Here is a 22,489-nt window from a genome sequence, read left to right as displayed (position 1 = left end):
GTTATCACGGACTTTATCCTGTTGTAGGGAAGCCGGGAAGTCTAGTGTATTTTTATAATAGTTATGACATGTGACATGAGTAAATAAAGGAGGTGTAAATTAGTTTCTTTTAAATTTAATCTGATTATTACTTTGCCGGTAACATACAAATTTAATTATACACACCTTAAGATATGAAAACAATGTTTCACTATAAACCATCACCAACCATAACACTTTGTATGACATGTCTTCACAGAATATTGTTGATTTATAGTAATATGCTGCAAAGAATTAAAACTTGGGCACACAGTCTGATGAGCCAGATTCTGAAAACAAAAACAAAAACAATTTCAGATGGCCGTGTAAACCGCTGACGTATTTTACATGTAGAGCATCAACGTCAAGAACTTTGTCATTAATTAGCCTGAAAGGAATGTTACCGTATTATATCATGTATAGGACGCTAGCATAGATAGGACGCAGGCAAAAAAATAGTTGAAAAAACGGGTAAAAACCCTTAATATATAAGATAGGACGCAGCGAAAAAATGTCAAAATCGGAGCCGAAAAATTGAGGTTGATAAAGTATTTATAACATATATTGAAGTAAAAAAAAAAATGTATATAAGGCATATTTCGATAACTGTCTTGTGTATTTTGATAATTATCGTCGTATTTCGGTAATTTAGTGTACACAACAATGATATAAGTCTTGACATTTTGAGAACATTCACGCATATTATAAGACTTATACAAATGCTGTAATAGTCCTGAAACGCCTTCTGACTGACAGTCAACCGTTGCAATAGTTCCACATGCGTTGTGTTTTTCATTGAAAGAAAACACTAACAAAGTTTTTGCACCAAAGATATGAAAATAAGCAAGAAAATGATCCAACTATTATTATTCCATAAGAGACTCGTCTATCTTGTCCTGGCTTGAGAAAAAGAATGACGAGTATTCGTCAGCCGGCATGCAGAAAGAAATCTTGCAGGTCATGGCGCTACAGACCCTGCGAAATGTGGCGAGAGACGTCAGGAACAATTCGTTCTTCAACGTTCGACAACAGATAAGTGGCGGATCCGTGATCTAATGGTAACACACATGACTGCCAATGCAGGGTTCGCAAGTTCGATTCCCCCGCCGTACCGCTAAAATATTAATCGCCTTCCGGGAGGAACGTTAAATGGGGGTCCCGTGTGAAAGTGCTATATATTGGTGAACGTTAAAGAACCAGGGTAGCTCTAACCAGGGTTACATTATGTCTTTGCTCCAAAAAAACACACAAAAAGACTAACAATCTAATCGGAGCACTCGCCGAATGGGCAAAGCCCAAGTGCGAGTATAAATAAGCTTACACGCGACAAACAACAGATACATCTGGCCGTGAGCAGGTCGTTCTTGTGCTGCGCCATGTAGAAATATTTCAGGACTTCATTTGATTTATATAGTTCCGTCCATAGATGCCGCAACTCTAACATCCGTCATAGAAGATGCACTGGTCCGAATGAAACTGACACCGATATAACTGCAGGCAGAATTATGACGCATTTTTTTATTAATGTCAGTAATATTTATAAATGTATAGAATGAGATAGAAATATCTTTAAACCTCCGTAAAAAGTGCTGCAAATTGAGTGAATCTCGGAGAGGCGATTTTCAGGAGAGAATCGTGGCAGGAAGGGATACCCCGCCCGCACACACCCCTCCGCGGACCCAGTGTTCAGTTCGTTCGGAGAGCGCCAAACCAAAGTTTAAGCAAATATTTAATAAAAAAATCATTCTTGTTCCAGAGCATATATTATATCTTCATGAAAACAGTATTCACAAAATGATGTCAAAGACGTGTTGGTTCAAACTGCAATATCAGTGGCATTTGTCAGCGCAATTTGAGAATGGTGGAGGCCGCTCACCTTGTATAGTAGAGGCAGACAAATTTAATGGAAAAATAGTAAAATGAATGTGCAATGACACATGATACAAAGCCTATTTTAAGATATTTGAGCACTACTAGTCTAAGCTGGAAGAGCAGAAGAAAATCCTGCGAAATACTTTGAGTACGAACTTTAAAGGGATGAAATTCCCGCCAATATCGTCTGTAGGGTGATTCCATTATGATCAGTGGGGTTCAAAAAATATATCTGTGAAGAATTTCATGTATAGCAATAACTTTGTTAACTTCAAAAATTACTTTAAAAATTCTATTTTCACAAAAATACCCTTATAAATGTTTATGAAAGTTCTCAGTCAAGGTATGCACGATACCAGCTGATTTGAAATGTAATAGGACTTGAAATAACACCCCTTTAGTGATTTACAATAGAATGACCGTAAGCAGCCTCCATATTTGCGCAGGTAAATATAATGCATCGGTTAAACAGTAAGCTATTTCTCTTTTGAAATACACTGTCAGGGGCCCACCTAGACATTTGCGCCTGGGGGGAAGATGCGGAAGGGGGAAAGGACCTCTTACTGGTTGGGATGAGGGGGCTTCTCCCGGGAATATTTAAGAATTATGAGGCCCTCATTAAGGCCAATAAGGGACGAAACTGCATTAAAATGCACACAAGAAAAGTTTCTTTGCATACAAATTATGCCGATTTTCCTGCAATGCCTTCCAGTGTGTTCCTGTCTTTATGAAGTCGTGTATATTCTAGGGCTCTTTCCTAAAATATAGACCACTTCAGAATGTTTTAAAGTGACTGTTTTGAAACGGTGAGCTCTGTTGAATCATATCAATAAGTTTGAAACTTTACTGATGACGTTGTACATTTTTATATGAACAAGCATAATTTGATCTTTATCCTTGAATTGCTTAAAATTTATTTACTAAGAGCGAGCAATCATTGTTTAACATGGATTTGTAATATGTGTATCTAGTTCAAGATTAGTAAGCAGGAATGTTGCGCCAGTCAGTTAGAGTTATTGCCCTTGAATTGCTTAAACTACACAAAACTTTGTTGTCTGCTATGTAACTCGAGGAACTTTGTTCTTATCATCACCAACCCTGGAACATGTGTGTATAAGAAGAATATATTGGGCAAGTTTGAAAACCAGCCATATTGCCCTATTCACATGTTAAGGAGTTATGGCCCTTAGAATTGCTATAATAGCACAAACTTTATGTTTCGGTGCTGTAACTCGAGAACCTTTTATCAGATCATCACCAAACCAAAATATGCGTTGGCGGGATTTCTCTGCAAGTTTGATAATCATCCATGGTTTTTTTTCGGTATTTTGGTAATATGACCTATACCCGTGAGATTGGGAATTTTCACATCAATATCATATAGGCAAAATCAGGAAATTTTTCATAAATAGTTACAAAGGATAAAATTCATATAATATTAAAATGAATAGCATTGGTATTTTCAACATTACATTTACTGACTCTGTTAGCACCTTACATTGTTTAAGCCCTTGTTTTAGCCCTTTGAAATAGTCAATTGTTTGATTTAAAAGCTCAGAGATCTGTCCACTTCATGATGCATACAATTCTCATCGATGCATCAAAATGACTGAGGAATCGGGACCAGAATACTATATTACATATATGCCATATTTTTTAAGGGTTTTACTTTAACATTATCACCATTAAGTGCTTTGGGGCATGTGCTAATTGTCTTTGTTCACCCCCTTTATTAATATTTCTATGGGACACTGTCATATTGAATAATAAAAGTCCTTCATAGAAAATTATTTTTAATAAAAAGACAATTATTTTGATGGGCTTAAATTGGATACAAAATCTGCTATCTATTAAAAATAGTAAGACTTGTTTTGCAGTTGATCAAAAGCAAATGAATATTTTTTGTAAAATTTTATCAACCCCTTTTGTCATTCATCAAAAATTGAATACACCATCATTATAAATAAATAAAGACTTAAGTTCATTTCACCGAGTTGTCTACTTTCAATTTCACTTCTCAGTTCTGTCATTTTCCGATATTGGCAATGAAGGTCAATGTCATGTAAATGAGGCATGACAAAGAACAGCATTGTCTATAAGTTATTTTAATCCCCTTCTGTACCGAATAATTTATTGTCAACTAGTGATGTTCCGATGATCGATTATAATCGAAAATCGATTGGTTGGGCCTGAAATCGGCGACAATCAATAGTATTTGGTTATAATCGATTATCAAAAAAAAAAAAAAAGTAAGTGTTCAGATGTTATCTTTAACAAAATGGCTGATGAAAGCCACAATGAGCATGTAAATGAACTATTTGTTATACAACAACACTTAATAACTTCACTCTTGACATAAGGTATATGCATATAATGATTAAGAGTTTAATACTGTACATGAATACAACTTGGGTACTATCTAGTATTTTAAAAACCGATTGTACTATCAATAATTGGTTATTTGAGTGGAACCGATCATCGATAGTAAAATTGCAACCGATTCCCAACACTACTGTCAACTGTAAATTATTAATCCTTTTGTTAATAATAGCACATGGTTTTAACACAATGTGAAGAACTCTTAATTTGTTACATGCTCTCTGATTGGATCAAAAATATAGTTAAACCAATGAAAATCCACCTTTCACCGTGACACTGATATTACATCATTCTATGTCTCTGTGAATAGACACTCAAGTTGCATGTAGGGGAAATAACTGTTTTGTTTATATTTTCATTGTCTTTTTTCTCTTTTTTCTTTTGTAATTTTTGGAACTCCAGATTGGGAATTTTTATTTAGAAATAGGGAAAAAAAGATACTTTTTGCCATTGGGAACATGACCGAGTACCGGCTATAAAAATTGCCGAAAAAAACCCCTGCCTTGAAATTTTTTACTTGAATTGCTTAAATTACATTCTAAACTCGATGTTGTCCTTGCTGTATCTGGAGGACCTTTTGACCGATCATCAGACATTTTTTTAATATGAGTGCAGTGAAACGGTCTTTAAAATGTTTGGTAGGGTAGAGACAATTTTCTCTTTTTAAAGGGGCTGTACTCCGTATGATAAAATAGTGGAAAAAAATGAAAGTTGTTGAAAACTGACATAAACTTGGCATAGATGTGTACAATGCATTGAAATTTACTAACTTAAGAACACATAGTTTACAATTTATTTAAGTTTAGTAGTTATTTCGTATTTTTCCATTAAAAAGATTACTGGGTATGTCTACCAGGTAGAATTCATTCCTTATGCGAGATTGGCTAGTCGGTGTTATCACGTGATATTACCGAGGTAGGTGTATAGCTAAATTATGTTACCAAATTAGAGTAAGCCGTCGTAGCTCAGTGGATATGACGCTGGACTGCAATTTTGGCGACACGTGTTCGAACCCAGTCTCAAACACAATTTATTTTTTTTACATGTTGGTACTTTTTTTACAATTATGATATCAAAGCATAACACATTCTATTAGATAATTGTCCTGAGATTTGTTACAGAAAAAAAACTTTTTTTGGTGCCAATCTGGTGTACAGTCCCTTTAAGTCCAGTCTCACAAAGCATGTAGCGGATGCTTTCAATGACATTTTGGTATATTGTCACAGACCTATAAACTATTTAAAGGTCTGTGATATATTGTATCAAATAATGTTTTTAATTATATATAAGGGTTTCTTAATATTTTATTTACTTAAAAAATAGTCATCTTTTCTGTAATCTTTTCTGTAAAAGAAAGTAATGCTCTCATCAAATGAATTTACCCACAGGAGACAAAACAATGACCACTAAAGATGTACCGAGCCTTCGAAAAAGGGCCAAGGTGGACTATGTGGCCACCAAAATACTTAGTTTTGGAGCCACTGAGAAAGGCATAGGCAAAGGTCCATCAAAGCCTGAAAAGGTAAAAGATGAAAAGGCTTTACAGCCAGATAGAATAAATGATAGCTTAAGAAACAATAAAGAGCCAGTTTGTGGGTTGCAAGATACAAGCAAAACATCATTCAGTTCTTTTGGTATTGCTCCTACTAATTCAGAACAAGGGAAGATTGCCCGTACACATTCAGATCTAACAAGGACTGCTCCTACACATTCAGAACAAACAGTTGCTCCTACACAATCAAATCAAACAAAGATTGCTCCTACGCATTCAAAACAAACAAGGACTGCTCTTACACATTTAGAACAAACATTTGCTCTTAAACACTCGGATCAAACAAAGATTGGTCCTAACCCCACAAGCCAAACAAAGCCTAGAAAACCAAAGGGCAGTAGTGAACTGAAATATTTGCTGCAGCCGTATGACCCTTTGGCTGTCAAACAGACTTTCCAGAATGGCAAATTTATGAGAACAAGAGAAACACCAAATGACAAAGTTACAACTGTGCAGAGTTTGTTCCAAATTGGTAAAACAAGCAAAAAGTCACTGTCATGCTTGGGTCACTCAAAGATGTTCATTGTCAATATTGAAGGAGATGGCAACAAGGAGCAGGAACTATTTGTAGCTTTTGCACATGAGCCATCAGGTAGTTCAGTGGATTGTCCTAAAGAGAAAAATATTACTGTTGAAGTATTACCTGAAAATTGTGTACAAGCGCCATCTGATAGTTCAGTGGACTGTCCAAAAGAGAAAAATAGTACTGTTGAAGAATTATCTGAAAATGGGGTTTGCGGGCCATCTGGTTGTACAGCGGATTGTCCAAAAGAAGGAAATGGTACTGTTGAAGAATTCTCTGAAAATGTGGTATGCGGGCCATCTGGTTGTACAGTGGATTGTCCAAAAGAGGGAAATGGTACTGTTGAAGTATCATTAGAGACTGGAGATGAAAAAGAATCAATAACAGATTCCACAAATGATTTAGACAATACTGATGAAATTGCTGCACCCCTTGATATCAATGATAAGACTGTTAACAAATTCAGTAGAACTGATAGGTTCCTAGATGAGGGCAAAGAAGAACATAATTTTTCAGTACAAGGAAACACAGCAGAAATATTAACCGCAAAGAAAAGAGTTGAAGAAACTGAGATTGGAGATTCTTCATCCAGTGGGTATGGTTTAGCTGCAACTGTAAGCTATAAAGAGAATATGGGCTGTAATCACACACAAGGAGATGACCAAGAAGAAAGTTTAAGTTTACTTGGAAATGAAATTGTACATGTTTCGCAGAAGTCAAAGTTGGGTGACAGGCAGAAAGACCCCAAGGTATATTTGAAACTTAAATTTTTAATTCCCTGGTATTTTATTTTTTAATTAAAAAAAATTAACAAAAGATGAATTGCTTTTCTTTTAACAATGTATTAACTGTTTGCCACATGATTCCGACAGTATTTTTGATAAGTATAATTTAACATTGTTAAAGGCTTACCTGGAGGAGGGCAGGATGGTCTGGGGTGTATTTGGCAAGGGGAGATGGTGGCCTGCAGTGGTTGTGAGCGGACGGTCTGTGGGGAAGGGGGACAGGTCTGGATGGGTTTGGCTCTACTGGCTGTCTGACAGACGGGTTTCACAGGTATGGTCAATTTCATAACATGCAGGGGAACTGGAATAAAACAGTTGGTGTAGGAATATTTGGTGAGGGACAGTGGTGCTGTGGTGGTAAATGGATGGATAGTGGGGAAGGGGGACAGGCTGGGTTTGGTGTGGCTGTTCTGGCTGTCTTGACAGGCATGTGTCACAGATATGGTCAATTGTTTAACATGTAGTGGGAGGGAATAAGATGGAGACAGTCTAGGAATATTTAGCGAGGAAAAGTGAGGTATTCAGTGGTGGTGAGCAGACACTCTCTGACAGGTAGTTGGGTAGCAGAACAGACAGAAGTTTATTGTGGCTCTTCTGGCAGTCAGACAGGCGTGTCTCAGTCAGGTACAGTTAGTTGCAGAAGGATTAAAAATACTTCTTGTTATATTCTAACACAAATCATGTAGCTCATATTAAGGCTAATTTCGCACATCAAAGATTTGAACTGTTAAAGCTGGGTCTAAGAGTTGTTCTAAAACAAAATCTAAGAAATGATGTTAAACTGCGCGTAGAAAGGATAAGTCTTTGTGTCATTGTAGACATCATGCAAAAAATTTAACATTCGCAATAATGATATTTTTTTATCAGAATATTATCACACTTCCTACACTTTACATGTTTACAAGGATAATACATATATCATTTTAAGTGATATAAAATATGCTACTTGGCAATCTGTGAAAGTTTATATGAGGGGTGATGGGGAAGTTTGTAGACTGTTCGTTTGTGTCATTACTATGAAAATTATAGTAAACTATGATTAACATCTTCTAATAAGCGTGCAGTTAAAATACAAAAAAACATTTTGTATTATTCGCTGAATTATCAGTGTCCATAACAACACGCATCGGCATACCCGGAGCATGTAAAAAATTATGCACTTTTCAACATTTATTAAATTGGTTACTTCCGGATTTAATGGGTTTTCTTTTGCGTATTTGTGTCATTTATGACATGATTTCCTAAAATTGTGACGTTTGTTGTTGTTTCTGGTTGAAAGATATAAGCATTTTTAACGGTGTTGTCACTAACAGAAGGTTCAAAACCATGACGTCAACGGGCGAAGTTGTGTTAAGGGCAGCCATTAAATTTTGCTTGGGATTAGACAAGACACCAAGTGAAACGTTGAAGATGTTACAGAGTTCCAGTACGACCATGAAATGCAGTAGGGCGCTTGTCTTTAAGTGGCACCGACGGTTTCGGGAAGGAAATAACTCTATAGAAGACGATCAACGATGTGGCCGGCCATCTAAGGTTAAATTTTCGATTTCAGATAAAGTGAAAGATATCATGTACAGTGACAGGCGACACACTTTGAGAAATTTAGCTTCTGAACTAGGTGTTTCCACTTATACAGTGCATCAACTTATACAGTGCATGAAATTTTTAAAACAGAATTAGGCATGTCTAAAGTGTGCTCGCGCTGGGTGCCGAGATTCCTTAAGGATCACGTGTGGGAAACAAGGGTTCGCTGCTTGCAAAAGTTTGTCCACCGGTATGACCGTGAAGGCGAAGAATTCCTCAACCGCATAGTTCCAACCCAGTCCTGTATATGGAAAATCCCGGGAACCCCTCCCCCAAAGAAGGCAAGAGTACAGAAAAGTGGTGGGAAACACATGTTCATGTTTTTCATGGACAGGAAAGGCATGATCCTACAGCATCAGGTTCCCGATGACCAGACAGTGACCGCTAGTTACTATTCGAAGGTAAGCAGACTAACATTTTAACCATTATTTTAAATATTAAAAAATTACTAAGAAGTTTAAAAATATTAGAATTTAATGTTAACAAAAAATAGTCAAATGCACTGTTTTGGCGTTACTGTAAAGATTCCAAGTTTGACTTAATTTTATAACTTCAGGTTCTCAGGCGTGACTTGATGCAGGCATAAAAGAAGAAACACCCCAAACTCGACCCCGAGCATATTTCACCAAAATAACGCTCCAGGACACAGAGCTAACTCTACCCTCCTTGAAATCAACTTGCTTGGTTTTGAAATGCTACAGCATCCACCCTAATGTCCTGATCTTGCCCCCATGGTTTTCCCGCAAACCAAGGCAGCGCTACGAGGAATGCGGTTTGAAGACGCCAGTGAGCTTTGTATGTATACGCAAAATGTTGTTTCGTCATACGACAGTGACTGGTTCAGCGATACCTGCACTAAATGGTCACAGAGACATAGAAAATGCATTCAAATACGCGGTGAATATGTTGAAAAAGTGTGACTGAATCTCTGACGTTATCATGAATTCGCATGTTTTACTCTGGTCTGCTCCGGTTACACCTTACTGTGTTATTGTTATTTGCTGTAACTTATTTATTTTTCAATGTATTTACCTAATATTTATACATCGTGGACAAAATATATTAACCTTCAAAAACATATATGCTTTCCAAGTATATAGTGATTTATTTTATTTTTCAAACAATAGTCTATGAACTTCCCGATCAACCCTCGTATTTGCTTTCAGAGTTCTTTATAAAGGGCTTTAATGTATACAATGTTTTCAGGTGAAGGAGTACAATGTGGAGAGTTTTAATAGTCATATGATCCAACGACTCAAGCAGAAAGGCTCGATGATGCACCGGGGAATCAACAGAGCCATTCAAGTACATGTCAAGACTCTCAATAAGTTTTGGTTGAATTGTCCCAAATACAAAAGTAACTGACCAGCTAGCGGTTAATGATTGGTGCTTTCTGTAAAAGAAAATCTTATTTGGCAAATCTGAACTGACATTAAAGTCATTTGAACTGTCTGTTTTTGCCAGCAGCCCATTCTTATTTAGAACCTTGTCATGTTTTTTCATTAGGCCAAAAAAATAAAAATTTTCGTTTAGGATGACCTTCCCAAAATTTCTAGGTAGGGTAGGTAGGGATTTTTTTTTTTTTTTTTAATTATTTTTTTTTTTTTTTTTTCAAAATCTGTCGTAAGTTCAGAGTGTTTTCTTGCACATGGCAGTCTTTCCTACATTACTGTCATTGCCTGACTTTGTTTTATAATATAAACAATAATTCTGATTAAAATCTGCATTTATCCGCCCTTCGTAACTCTCTATTTGCTAACGAAATTTTTTTTGCTCAAAAAAATAAATAAAATAGTTTGGGTCAGCGCGTGAGTGATCTCAAAAGCAATGTTATTTTAAAGCAAGTATACTTTTCTGTGATCACAACTGATTTTTTTTATCTTAAACATAGATTCAACAAATTGTCTGTTTCACCTTTGCTTAAAAATGTCAATTTCATAAAAAAAATTGATTTACATTGTACCATAATAAGAAAAAAGCGTGATTTACACAACCTAACATCATTTTGGTGACATTAATTCATAAAGTTTAAAAATAATCTGCAATATGTTAGTTAGTGATGTAACGATTATTGAGTAAAATCAAATAAGCATTGATAATAATTAATATCCTGTCGGCAATAATCAATGTTGTTGACTTAGAATTAATTGCGCTACTGTATACTTTATGTATGCTGTGTTTGAAAAAATAAAGCATATAACGTATACAGGGCCCTTTAAATACCGATACTCACTTGTCTTTGCAGCTCTTGGGTGAGAGGTCGGAGCTTGAGGTGCCAGCTAGCAATGATCTTCAACAATGGGCATTGACAGAGGGCCTGGATATACTAACTTCTGAACTTGTTAACACCAGCAATGGTACGATTGGTTTAAGAACATACATGTACTGTTAAATGTAATGTGAAAAAGTTAAAAAATGTGGGCTGTTAAAAGATGGAAATTATTTTTGTCCATTATTTTAAATTGTTTGAGTGTTAGGTTATTACTGCAAATAAATGATAAGATGTAATTCTGTCATTGTAAAAAGCTTGAAGCAAGACACCTTTTTATAGTCCAGTTTTCATTTCAATTCTCTTAAGACAGTTGTGTCTTCCTAGAGCAGTCTTTCAGGATATATATTTACATATATCTCTTTCATCTTTTCAGATTTTCATTTCCCAGAATACATCATTGAGGATTTACAGAAAATAAGCAGATGGCTAGATCCTGATGGAAACACAATTTCTGTCTCGAAAACTGAGACACTTCACAAGAGTGACAAATCTGTCAGCAAGAGAGATAACCAGATTGTGCAGCAGGTGGCCGTCAACAGTTTGGATCCAAACTTGAAGGAGAATAATCTGAGTGGAGATGTTTGCTTTGTGTGTAAGAGCATGTGTCAATTTTCGTACAACCATCCACTGTTTATGCAGAAAATCTGTGCAAAATGCAAGGTATGTATTGACTTAAGGTTATGAATTATTTTGAATCAAGGTATGGTTTTATAATAACCTTGGTATTAATGCACCAGTCAATTGTAACCACGGCCCCCCCAGGTCCGGGGAATAGCAGGGACTTTAACTTTTGGTCCAGCCAACCCCGGGTAAAATCCCTGTCCTGCGGGGACGAACTGATGGTTAAACCCCGGCCAGATGCCCCCGCACCCCAGAGACTATATAAGGCCCAATCTCCGCTAAATTTGGCGCTATGACAAAACCACCGCAGTCACCCGGCCCTGCGGGGGCACCTGGAAAGTAAAAACATGGCCCTTTTCCCCTGCTATCCTCGGTATACCCCCGGACGTGGGGGGGCCGTGGTTACAATTGACTGGTGTAGTATTGTTGTCACTGACTTGCACAAACTTTTACCTTGGCCATAACTCAAAAACTTTGCAATATTTTCAATTTAAACTTTGTACACATGATGCTGGTGACAATATACACATGTTAAGCAAAGTTCATATCTCTTATTGTTATTATTGACGAGGTATACCCCTTGTTAAACTGTAAATAACTGACAAGCGCTGGTATTTACTCTGCGGTGCTCATATTATAAATGCAGATATTGGCAGGTAATTTTTATCCTTCACTAAGCATTACAAATCCAAGAAACATATTCATTTCCCTAGATAAAAAAGTAAGGGAGCATATAGTTCAGATATTATTATACAAGGTCATAGCTAGGCAGAATTTTTTTTGTTGGGTTTGTCTGTTAGCGATGGATTGGGAATGCTACCTGGGAACCGTTTTAGAAGCATAATTTGCCTCGGGAAGTTTTTGGGGTATCTTAGACCAAAAATAAATACAATTAATACATTTCCTGAAAAAAAATATAAAATCTAGTTCCTCTATTGCCTGCTTCAATTTACACAAGTTTTATATCTCTGAATCTCAAAGTTTAAATTTACCTTTATTCTCTTCTCTATTTTTTTTCAAAGAAAAATGAAGTTAACTATTTTGTCATACTTTGCTTAAAGCCTGGCCATAGATAAAAAACAACTTTAAACAGATGAAACTCAATTGATACACATGTTGCCAGAGACAATACGCACATGTACAGCATGGTCAGTAACTCATGCTTTACTAATTGTTGAGTTATGCCCCTTGTTGGACTAGAAAAAGCAACAACAGACTAGCATTGTTGTTCTACAACGCTCTTGTTTTATCCATCATTAAAGGTACACAATCAAGGTTAACACTTAAACAAAAAGCCTATTTGTGTACAGATAAAAGAATATTAGCCTTTATAAATGGGTTTTTAATAGCTAGATGTGGCCATAAATTTCCCAGTCAGTTGAAAAGCACCCAGGCCCCAATATCAGGAAAATACTCAAGTTCAATCTCAGTCTCAATCTCAAATTAATTATCGCATAAGAGTATTATTCAAAATCTTGTATGCTTTTAAACTTTTTGAAAATGTATTTTCTCATAGAATATGTTATTGAAAGATTTTGACAATATTTCAAAGAAAACTAATCCTAGAGCAAAATATATACTTGAGTAATTGTAAAAAGACAATGAATTGTACTCAAGTACATTTTTGACTGTAGAATATTTTTACCTTGGAATCTAGACCCAAGATTATAATCAACATATTCAATGATAGAATGCGGTTTTAAAATGTGTAAAATCATTGATATTTTTTCAATTAATTTTGTTGTTTTATGGTAAAATGAGTTGAGATTGAGTTAGAGATTGGAGTATTTTCGTGATATTGGTGCCAGATATTACTAAAAAAAATGTATTTGTACACAAATTTTATGTAAACCTATATTGTGCCCATTTAACCCTTACAGAAAAATCTGAGGAGCAGTCTCTATGCGGTAGATGATGACGGGTGTGGCTTGTTTTGTTGTGTGTGTGGGGAAGGGGGTCAGCTATTTGTCTGCGAGACACCCAAGTGTGGACGGGCATTTTGCTTCAGTTGTGTCCGCAATTACACATCAGATGCTGTGTTCACTGAGGTAAGAAAATAGTTTTATATAAGAATGTGATATCATAATTATAAGACCATAGCGGGTGAATTCATTTCTAGTGGTAAAATCCTTCAATGGACAACCCAGGGGTGTAAGGTTCAAGACTTGCGTAAGCCACTACTGTCATTGATAGTGACTTCCAGAAGGGGATGTGCTGGAGACGGGTGCATATGAAAGAACCATGGGCCATTACTCTAACCAAGGTTGTGCAGTGGTTATCACTTACTTTTCACCTAGGCTCCTCAGGTTTGATTCCCAGCCTGGGCGCATTTGAGTTTGGTTTGTGGTCACCAAGCCGGACAAGTGGGTTTCCTCTGGGTACTCCGGTTTCCCCCACAACACAAGACCACACTCATGCGTAAAATTGTGCCAATGATTTTGTGATTAATATTATGTTGTAATTACTTGTTTCACAATCGTTGTAAAATAAATGAGTTTAGACTAACCTGGGATACATCTGTTACTTCAATGCACTCAATAACATAAGAAGACTGACCATGTGTTCCATATTCAGGTACAGCAGACAACTCCTTGGCCATGTTTTCTGTGCACAGTTTTCTCCCCTGACAGCCACGGAGACCTCGAGCCAAGGCCTGACAGAGATGCAGAAATCATCCAGTTCTTCCAACCCGGGTCGATGCCTGTGGTCAGTTAATTGCTTCTGACTAAGCAGAATATTTTTATCCATTAAATCTACAATATTGATGTGGGTATTGTCCTTATTGGTAACTGGTACATAAGCATTCTCTATATTGGGCAAAAAGTTGTAAATTGCTCCTTAAAATATGTTACTTGACAAGCAACAAACCGTATTTTTGAAAATTGCTGTGCTTGGTCTAAAATAATGAAAATTAACTTATTTTTCATGTTCACTCTTTTATGTGCATTAATGCGCTGTTTTCATTGGCAACATCAAGATGAAAATTTAAATATTTGTTTATTGAATGACGACAGCCTTTCTCATTTATACAGTGTAAAGACCTTGACTATTTGACGTCGGGAGCAAGGAGGAAGTTGCGTGTTCTATCTTTGTTCGATGGTATTGGCACTGGTAAGTCATTATACTGTTGGGTGTGGGTTTGGGGAATTACTCTTAAATGGGAAGGATATAGGAATTGATTTTGTGATTTAAGGTATGATTTTGTTTGGGCTGGCCAAAAACTGGATGGTTCTGTTTACTAACTTCAAGGACAAACAAAATCATTATTATGTATTTAAGTGAGGACGTTTGGGAATGTAGCAAGCTTTATGGTGAGAAATAAATTCAATTTTTAAAATTTAATTAAGATTTAATTTTTGGTAGTTGTTATTAAGAGTAGAAAAAATGATTTCCGCTCAAAAACTTCAGTTAGGAATGATGTACAGTGATGAAACTTTGTGAAATGCAAGCTCATTTGAAGATAATACTTTAGGAATGCATTTAGGTCAGTGATGTCAAGGTCGCTGTTATTAAAAATTGAAATATGGTCGCGGCTCATGATTACCTTAAGTAAGGAATAATTTACATCATAATAAAACTTGGTATGTAGCTCATGTGGAAGTGTCACTTGGATTGCAATTTGTGTCAAAGAGGTCAAGGTCATTGTTACTGGAAATTGTAAAACAAGATTTTGCTCCATAACTTGAGTTAGGAACAATATTTGATGAAACTTGGTGAATAGCAGGGGCATATTGTGAAGACATATTTTGAGATTGTATTTGGGGTCAAGGTCACTGTTGCAAAACAAATGGTTTCCACTAAATATGCTTAGGACAATTTTTTTTATAGTGATTAAACTTGATATATAGAAAGCTCATGTGAAGATATATGTTTGATGTGTTAAGGGCAAGGTGAAAGTCACTTGCACTAAAATAGAGAAAAGGTTTTTGTTTTCAAACTAAATTTAAGGTTGATGGGTCAAGGTCACGGTCACTATAAAAAATGGTTTCCACTTAATCTTAAAACTTAAGTTAAGAATGATTGTAATGGATATTGGTATGTATCAACTGAAGATTATGTGGAGACAAAACATGAAATTAGATTTTTGTTTTGGTCGGGTTTGAAGGTCAAGGTTATTGTAACAAAATAAAAAACTAATGTTTCTTCTTAAGAACTTAAATAAGGATCGCCATTTAGTGAAATTAAATAAGCAAGGATCTCATGGGTTGAGATACTTTGGGACTGGATTGGGGTTGGTACAAAAAAGGTAAAGGTCAAGGTCACTGCTTGTTTAAAGGGATTTAAAACCTTGATTTACCAAAAATGTATAAATGGATCAAAACCAAAATATTAATTATATTGAAATTTGATTTTTGTTTATTTTTCTTTGTTTTCAGGGAGGTTGGCCTTAGATCTGCTAGGCCTAGATGTGGAGTTGTATGTGGCCTCAGAAATTAACCCTGATGCCATGGCAGTGTCGTCCTACCATCACAATGTCACTCAGTTAGGAGATGTCTGGGGCATCAATAAGGACAAGGTTTGTATAGGAAATAATGTTTTATAGGAGAAAATGTTATATGGGACAAGGCCCTAAATAACAGAATCATATTGAATAAGTCCATTCTCAATCACAATTTTACCAATGAAGCTCACCTTTGGTGATGTCAGTGGTATCGACAATAATGAGATATTGAACTGGGGTAGCAAATGGTATACCATGTGATATCAGTGATGAACCTGGCCTTTGCTGTTTATTTTCTAATACCGGTAGTTAATGTACCTTATTCTAATAACATAGTAAGCTTTACATTTACATAAACCACTTACATGTAAGTTTTTTGTTATTTTTTGTCAAGTCTAGTAAATTGTTATTAGTCAATTTTCCTTTTCTTCCCCCAGTTGCGAGAGCTGTGCCCCATAGACTTGGTGCTGGGAGGCCCACCTTGTAATGATCTTTCCATTGTCAACCCACTGAGGAAGGGATTCAGTATGTAGATTTTACTAACCATTTCTTAATAGAAAAGTGATGACATTATCTTGAAACGTAATTACTGCCTCAAGAATTAGTCTATTTTTTATTGATCTCTCATGTATAATTCTACCAAATGATGATAGATTTGATCTGAAGTTCTTATTTGTACACTTGAATAAACCCATTTTTCCTAACTACTTGTACGCTGCGTATTATTCTATCCATGCGTAATATATATCCTAGCATATTATGGTATCTATCCTAGCTTATTATATGTCCTAGCGTATTATTCTATCCATGCGTAATATATATCCTAGCATATTATGGTATCTATCCTAGCTTATTATATGTCCTAGCGTATTATTCTATCCATGCGTAATATATATCCTAGCATATTATGGTATCTATCCTAGCTTATTATATGTCCTAGCGTATTATTCTATCCATGCGTAATATATATCCTAGCATATTATGGTATCTATCCTAGCTTATTATATGTCCTAGCGTATTATTCTATCCATGCGTAATATATATCCTAGCATATTATGGTATCTATCCTAGCTTATTATATGTCCTAGCGTATTATTCTATCCATGCGTAATATATATCCTAGCATATTATGATATCTATCCTAGCTTATTATATGTCCTAGCGTATTATTCTATCCATGCGTAATATATATCCTAGCATATTATGGTATCTATCCTAGCTTATTATATGTCCTAGCGTATTATTCTATCCATGCGTAATATATATCCTAGCATATTATGATATCTATCCTAGCTTATTATATGTCCTAGCGTATTATTCTATCCCTGCGTATTATTTATCCTAGCATATTATCTTTCCTAGCATATGATCCATCCAAGAGGATTATAAATTATGTCCTAGCTTATTATCTTACCTAACACATAATTTACAGTAAAATGTTCGTACTTATTTTTCCTCAAGATGGTTCTGGTATCCTTGTGGTAAGGTTTGTGTCATTGTTGCGAGATGTCGAGGCACTGTGTAAGGGAAGTAACCACGTATTCTGGCTGATGGAAAACACTGCCCACATGCCGAATCAGTACAAGGAAATGGTCTGTCATATTATCGGGGTATGTATTATTTGATCTGTCGGACCACTATATTAGGCAGACAAACTTGTATTCTGGCTAATGGAAAACACTGCCCTCATGCTGAAATAGTACCAAAACTATTGTCTGTCAAAATGTCAGTTTCAGTGTGTTTTATGTTTTGTCAGAAAAAAGTGTTCCTTAAAAATTTGATTTGTTATGTTTTTATTCAATTAATGAAACCTTTTTATTTTTGGAGCTTGCCACTGTGAGAAAAGTTGCGAAGATATTTTTAACTGCACAAACTAGACTCCTTGCCCAAACCATCCTTTACTTGCTTACAAACTAATAATAAGTACTGAAGAAAAATACTTGCCAGAAACAAGTTTTACTTAACACAGGCAATAGGCAAGTGTGTTATGTCACTGACTGGCTATGATTATTAAACATGCTGACATGTGGTAGAGTAACAAATCAGATAAGATCAAGCGCTGTAGTCAGTGTAAAGAATTTTATATCAGATCACTTGAAAAAATATTTGGGTTTTATCCAGCTATTTTTGGATAAAGGACACTACTCAAAATTGGGCTAAAAGGCGTCTCGAGTACACCCATACATGTTACTACAAGTGCAATAGCAATAAAAGTGGAAGGCCTGCCTGGCCAGACCAGGAGGCAGATGTTTCCCAAGTGCCTTAGTAGATAAGTAGGTATGTTTAAATGTGCTCATCGACTTAAGGGCCTGGACTGCTTTAAGAATGCAAATGATGGACACACATAGCACAGTGTTCATACCTTGTCCAGGAGGCAGCTACCTTATAAAACCCTTAGAATTTGGGTCATTTAAGAGAGTGAGTTTGTGTTAATACCAGTACTATAAATATACCACTCAACATGTACATTTCCCCTTTTCAAGATGGTAAAAAAATAATTAGAATTTGGACATTTGTCTGTTAATTGGAAAAACTTATGATGGCCTAGACTGCCTTTGGAATGGAGTCGATATTCATCCCCTACAAAAGGGGAAAACAACATGAATAATTAAGTGAAATTCAAGCCGTGTCAATGTTTGTTATTAAAAAACGGCAGTTAATAAAATTTATGCTGTACAATTTCTCTCTGTAGATGGAGCCAGCAATTTGGGATGCAAAACATTTCACAGGTCAACGGCGAGCCCGTTGTTTCTGGGGAAACCTGCCTGGCATGTACAGGTGAGACAGGGAGCTTTGTTGAGCCATTGCCAATAAGAGGAATCTTGAAAGATGGCTTAGAATAAAGATTGACAACTTTGAATGTGGTCAAAGTAAGAAAAAGATTTAAAAGATATTTTAAAGAATTTGATGGCTTAAAAAAGGTCTAAAAGATAGGGGACTTAATGGAAATGGATAGATGTCTTAGAAAAATGGTGAAATTGACTGCTTTGAAAAGAGACTTTATTCAGATTCTCATTAATTCTTATAATGCTATGGCTTATGATGCTGCTACTGCTACATATCTGTTTGTCTGTTTGTGCTACTGATTCATTGCTCATTTAAAGCTATTTTTTGAAGATTCTGTATGTTTTTATTAGACAACGTCCTCTGATTGTAATTTTTCAGTGGAGCAGAGTTATGTAAACAGTTAGAGAAAGAGAGAACAGAGCTGGGTGACGCCCTCATATCAAACTTCAACAGGACTGCTAATGTGAGTGGTACTTGTATGATGGACTTAGTTGTGCCTGAGAGAGAAATCACTTTAAGCTTGTGAGTTTTTTGAAGAAAACAAAGTTGGGTATTGTGATAGCCTGTTGGTGTCATCATAATTCAAGATATCCAGTAAAACTTGTTTCACACGCTGCCAGAGATGATGAAACTTGGTTGCCATGTTGCCAGAGATGATGAAACTTGGTTGCCATGTTGCCAGAGATGATGAAACTTGGTTGCCATGTTGCCAGAGATGATGGAATTTGGTTGCCATGTTGCCAGAGATGATGAAACTTGGTTGCCATGTTGCCAGAGATGATGAAACTTGGTTGCCATGTTGCCAGAGATGATGGAATTTGGTTGCCATAATATGAAACTTGGTTGCCATGTTGCCAGAGATGATGAAACTTGGTTGCCATGTTGCCAGAGATGATGAAACTTGGTTCCCATGTTGCCAGAGATGATGGAATTTGGTTGCCATGTTGCCAGAGATGATGAAACTTGGTTGCCATGTTGCCAGAGATGATGAAACTTGGTTGCCATGTTGCCAGAGATGATGGAATTTGGTTGCCATGTTGCCAGAGATGATGAAACTTGGTTGCCAAGTTGCCAGAGAATATGAAACTTGGTTCCCATGTTGCCAAAGAAGATGAAACTTAGGTCACATGTTGCCAGAGAACATGAAACTTGGTTCCCACATTGCCAGAGAAGATGAAACTTGGTTCACACGTTGCCAGAGAAGATGAAACTTGTTTCACACGTTGCCAGAAATTATGAAACTTGGTTCCCATGTTGCCAGAGATGATGAAATTTGGTTCACATGTTGCCAGAGACAATAGTTTGGATATGCACATGTTGAGCAAGCCCATTAATCAGGCTTCAGTAGTTTAAAAATGATTTGCAATATTCCATGCCAGTGACTTAAATGTTATGCATCAGTTGAATGAGCCAATGGCAGTGTGTTAATTAGTGTGTCTCAGTCTTTATTAACTTAACACATTCCCAAAACTTAACGTTGCTTAAGTGACTTTTTATTATGTAACATTCTGAAAGCCAGAAAACTTGTCATTTTACCCATTACGACTTGGTTTATACCCATGAAAGGTTAGCCACACCAGAACAGTGACCACAGGCAGTAACTCACTGACAATCACAAATGGCCTAGATGACCATGTTGTCAGTATGGATGGAGTAGGGGATGAAATCTGGGTCCAGGAGCTTGAGAGGTGAGCTATAGACATTGCATTATAACACCAATGGCTTTTAAGGTTTATTGTGGCTATGAACTTCTAGAATAAAGTTTTAAGTTTGTTGTCTTTGGAGAAACTAGTACTAATGCCCATAGTGAGAGGCCAAGAAAGGCCGACACAAAGTGGGTTGCAAGTCCACAACCTTATAGATGAGAAATTGACCAATATACAACTAGACAAATTCATCCTCTCAACTTTTATTGACAGTAGTCAGTAACTTACCTTGAGTCATGATCTGGATGATAAACTGCAGAAAACACTGGTGAAGGAGCTCATATTTTTACTACATTGTATAATGAGAGTGGTTTACTTGAGATATTTATTTGCTTCTGTTCTTTTTTCAGTTTGGTATTTATATATGATATCTTTTTCTAGGCTGTTTGGTTTCCCCACCCACTACACAGATGTAGGTCAGCTGACCCACACCCGGCGACGGCAGTTAATAGGGAAGGCCTGGAGTGTGCCAGTTATCAAGCACTTGCTGTCTCCACTGAGGTCATATTTCAAGGTCAAGGACAGTGAATGATCTTTATGAAATAGACCACATCCAGTGACAATTGATGAGTGTGCTGTTTATCAAGCACCTGCAGTATTTGCTTGTGTCATACTTAAAGGTATACAACTATTAAGGTTGTTAAGGTGTTTAGTGTGCTGAATATCAAGCACCTGTTGTCTCCACTGAGGTTTACAGTTTAAGGTCAAGGACACTGTATGATCTTCATGTAATAAACTAAGTTTGAAAACAACTGATTTCAGGGCAGGCCTTAGGTATGACAGTTTAAAGCACCTGCTCTCCTTCAGCTAAGGCAAATTGTAGGTCAGATGACCCAAACCTGACTCAAACGTTGTAGTTATGGTTATCTTGGAAGACCATGGTTACTAGGCAATGCCTTGATTATACCATTTATAGCCTAAAGTAACAACTGCCTTCTTTTCTGGTTGTATTTTAAGATTAGTGTGATCTAAATAACATAGAACCTTAAGTGCTAGCTTGTCATCAAATACCTTCTGTTTTCACTTAGGCTGTATTTTGAAGCCAAGGCCATTTTATGAGATGATGATAATAAAAATGATGTATATATACATAATCATTTTGTCATTTTAAATCTATAGGCAGAGAATTAAGCAGTGTAGCTTTTGAAGCTTCATGCCATGATTTTAGTAAGGTCATGTCAGTTACTGAATTTAACTGGAAAGTTTAGTAGTTACTAGTTTGGTTAAAAAATAGTTCATGATACATGTAGGTGTTTATCAAAAATATTTGTTTTGTTCCAAAATCCATGTATTTATTATGTTAGTTACTTCTTCAATATTGTTTTTGTTTTAAGCAATATTGTTTTTGTTTTAAGATTTTGCAGTTTTCATTTTCATTTGAAGTTGTTGCCATACATGTAGCTACATTTGTATGCTTGTTTAAATGTTTTGCTTATGTTTTTTTCATGTTTTAAATATCATAAGATTGCCTGTTACATTTTATCACCCCTTTAATTTTAGAATGACTTCATATGTGAGCCGCATCGCACGATTTGGGGCCTTCAGACATATATTTGCTATGATTATGTTTTAAGGTACTTGATTAACATGATATTTCAGGAATAAATTCTGAAAATTTCATGATGATATTATTTAAATTGTGTAAGATACGTGTTTACAAGTGGGACCATGTATTGCGCATTTTGAATACTTAATTTGGAGTCATTCACATGACATCGTTACGACAGCACATAATTCAAATGATGTGCAAAAGTAACGTATCAATATTACTACTACTAAGCTAATAATTTAAATGATTTTCTTAACACAGAATCTTTAAGGAACATAAATTTAGATAAACATGCTGAATCATTTTTGTATTTTAATACATTTGGCTGTTTAAACACAGACTATCAAATGCAGTCAAAATATATCGGGACGAAATTTATGTTTACCATGGAAACATGAGT

At 36.0% G+C, this 22,489-nt stretch overlaps 2 protein-coding genes across 2 annotated transcripts; both read left to right on the top strand.

The window, feature by feature from the left end:
- Positions 1–2,327: 2,327 nt before the first annotated feature.
- LOC128234830 (DNA (cytosine-5)-methyltransferase 3B-like) lies at positions 2,328–21,942 on the top strand. Its single transcript, XM_052949360.1, has 16 exons — positions 2,328–2,336; positions 5,658–7,093; positions 7,251–7,400; positions 9,920–10,018; positions 10,959–11,070; positions 11,359–11,645; positions 13,487–13,654; positions 14,181–14,312; positions 14,639–14,717; positions 15,983–16,122; positions 16,485–16,572; positions 17,509–17,657; positions 18,740–18,825; positions 19,213–19,297; positions 20,401–20,522; positions 20,922–21,942. Exons 2-16 carry the CDS (start codon positions 5,669–5,671, stop codon positions 21,070–21,072), a joined length of 3,273 nt encoding a protein of 1,090 aa, XP_052805320.1. The 5' UTR covers positions 2,328–2,336; positions 5,658–5,668; the 3' UTR covers positions 21,073–21,942.
- On the top strand, positions 8,372–9,365 carry LOC128234837 (uncharacterized). Its single transcript, XM_052949376.1, has 2 exons — positions 8,372–9,114; positions 9,270–9,365. The coding sequence occupies exons 1-2, from the start codon at positions 8,812–8,814 to the stop codon at positions 9,297–9,299; spliced, it is 333 nt and encodes a 110-aa protein (XP_052805336.1). The 5' UTR covers positions 8,372–8,811; the 3' UTR covers positions 9,300–9,365.
- Positions 21,943–22,489: the final 547 nt, after the last annotated feature.

This window comes from Mya arenaria, chromosome 5 (assembly GCF_026914265.1).
Source record: "Mya arenaria isolate MELC-2E11 chromosome 5, ASM2691426v1".
Taxonomy (NCBI): Eukaryota; Metazoa; Mollusca; class Bivalvia; order Myida; family Myidae; genus Mya; species Mya arenaria.
This window is presented reverse-complemented; position numbering and strand designations above follow the sequence as displayed.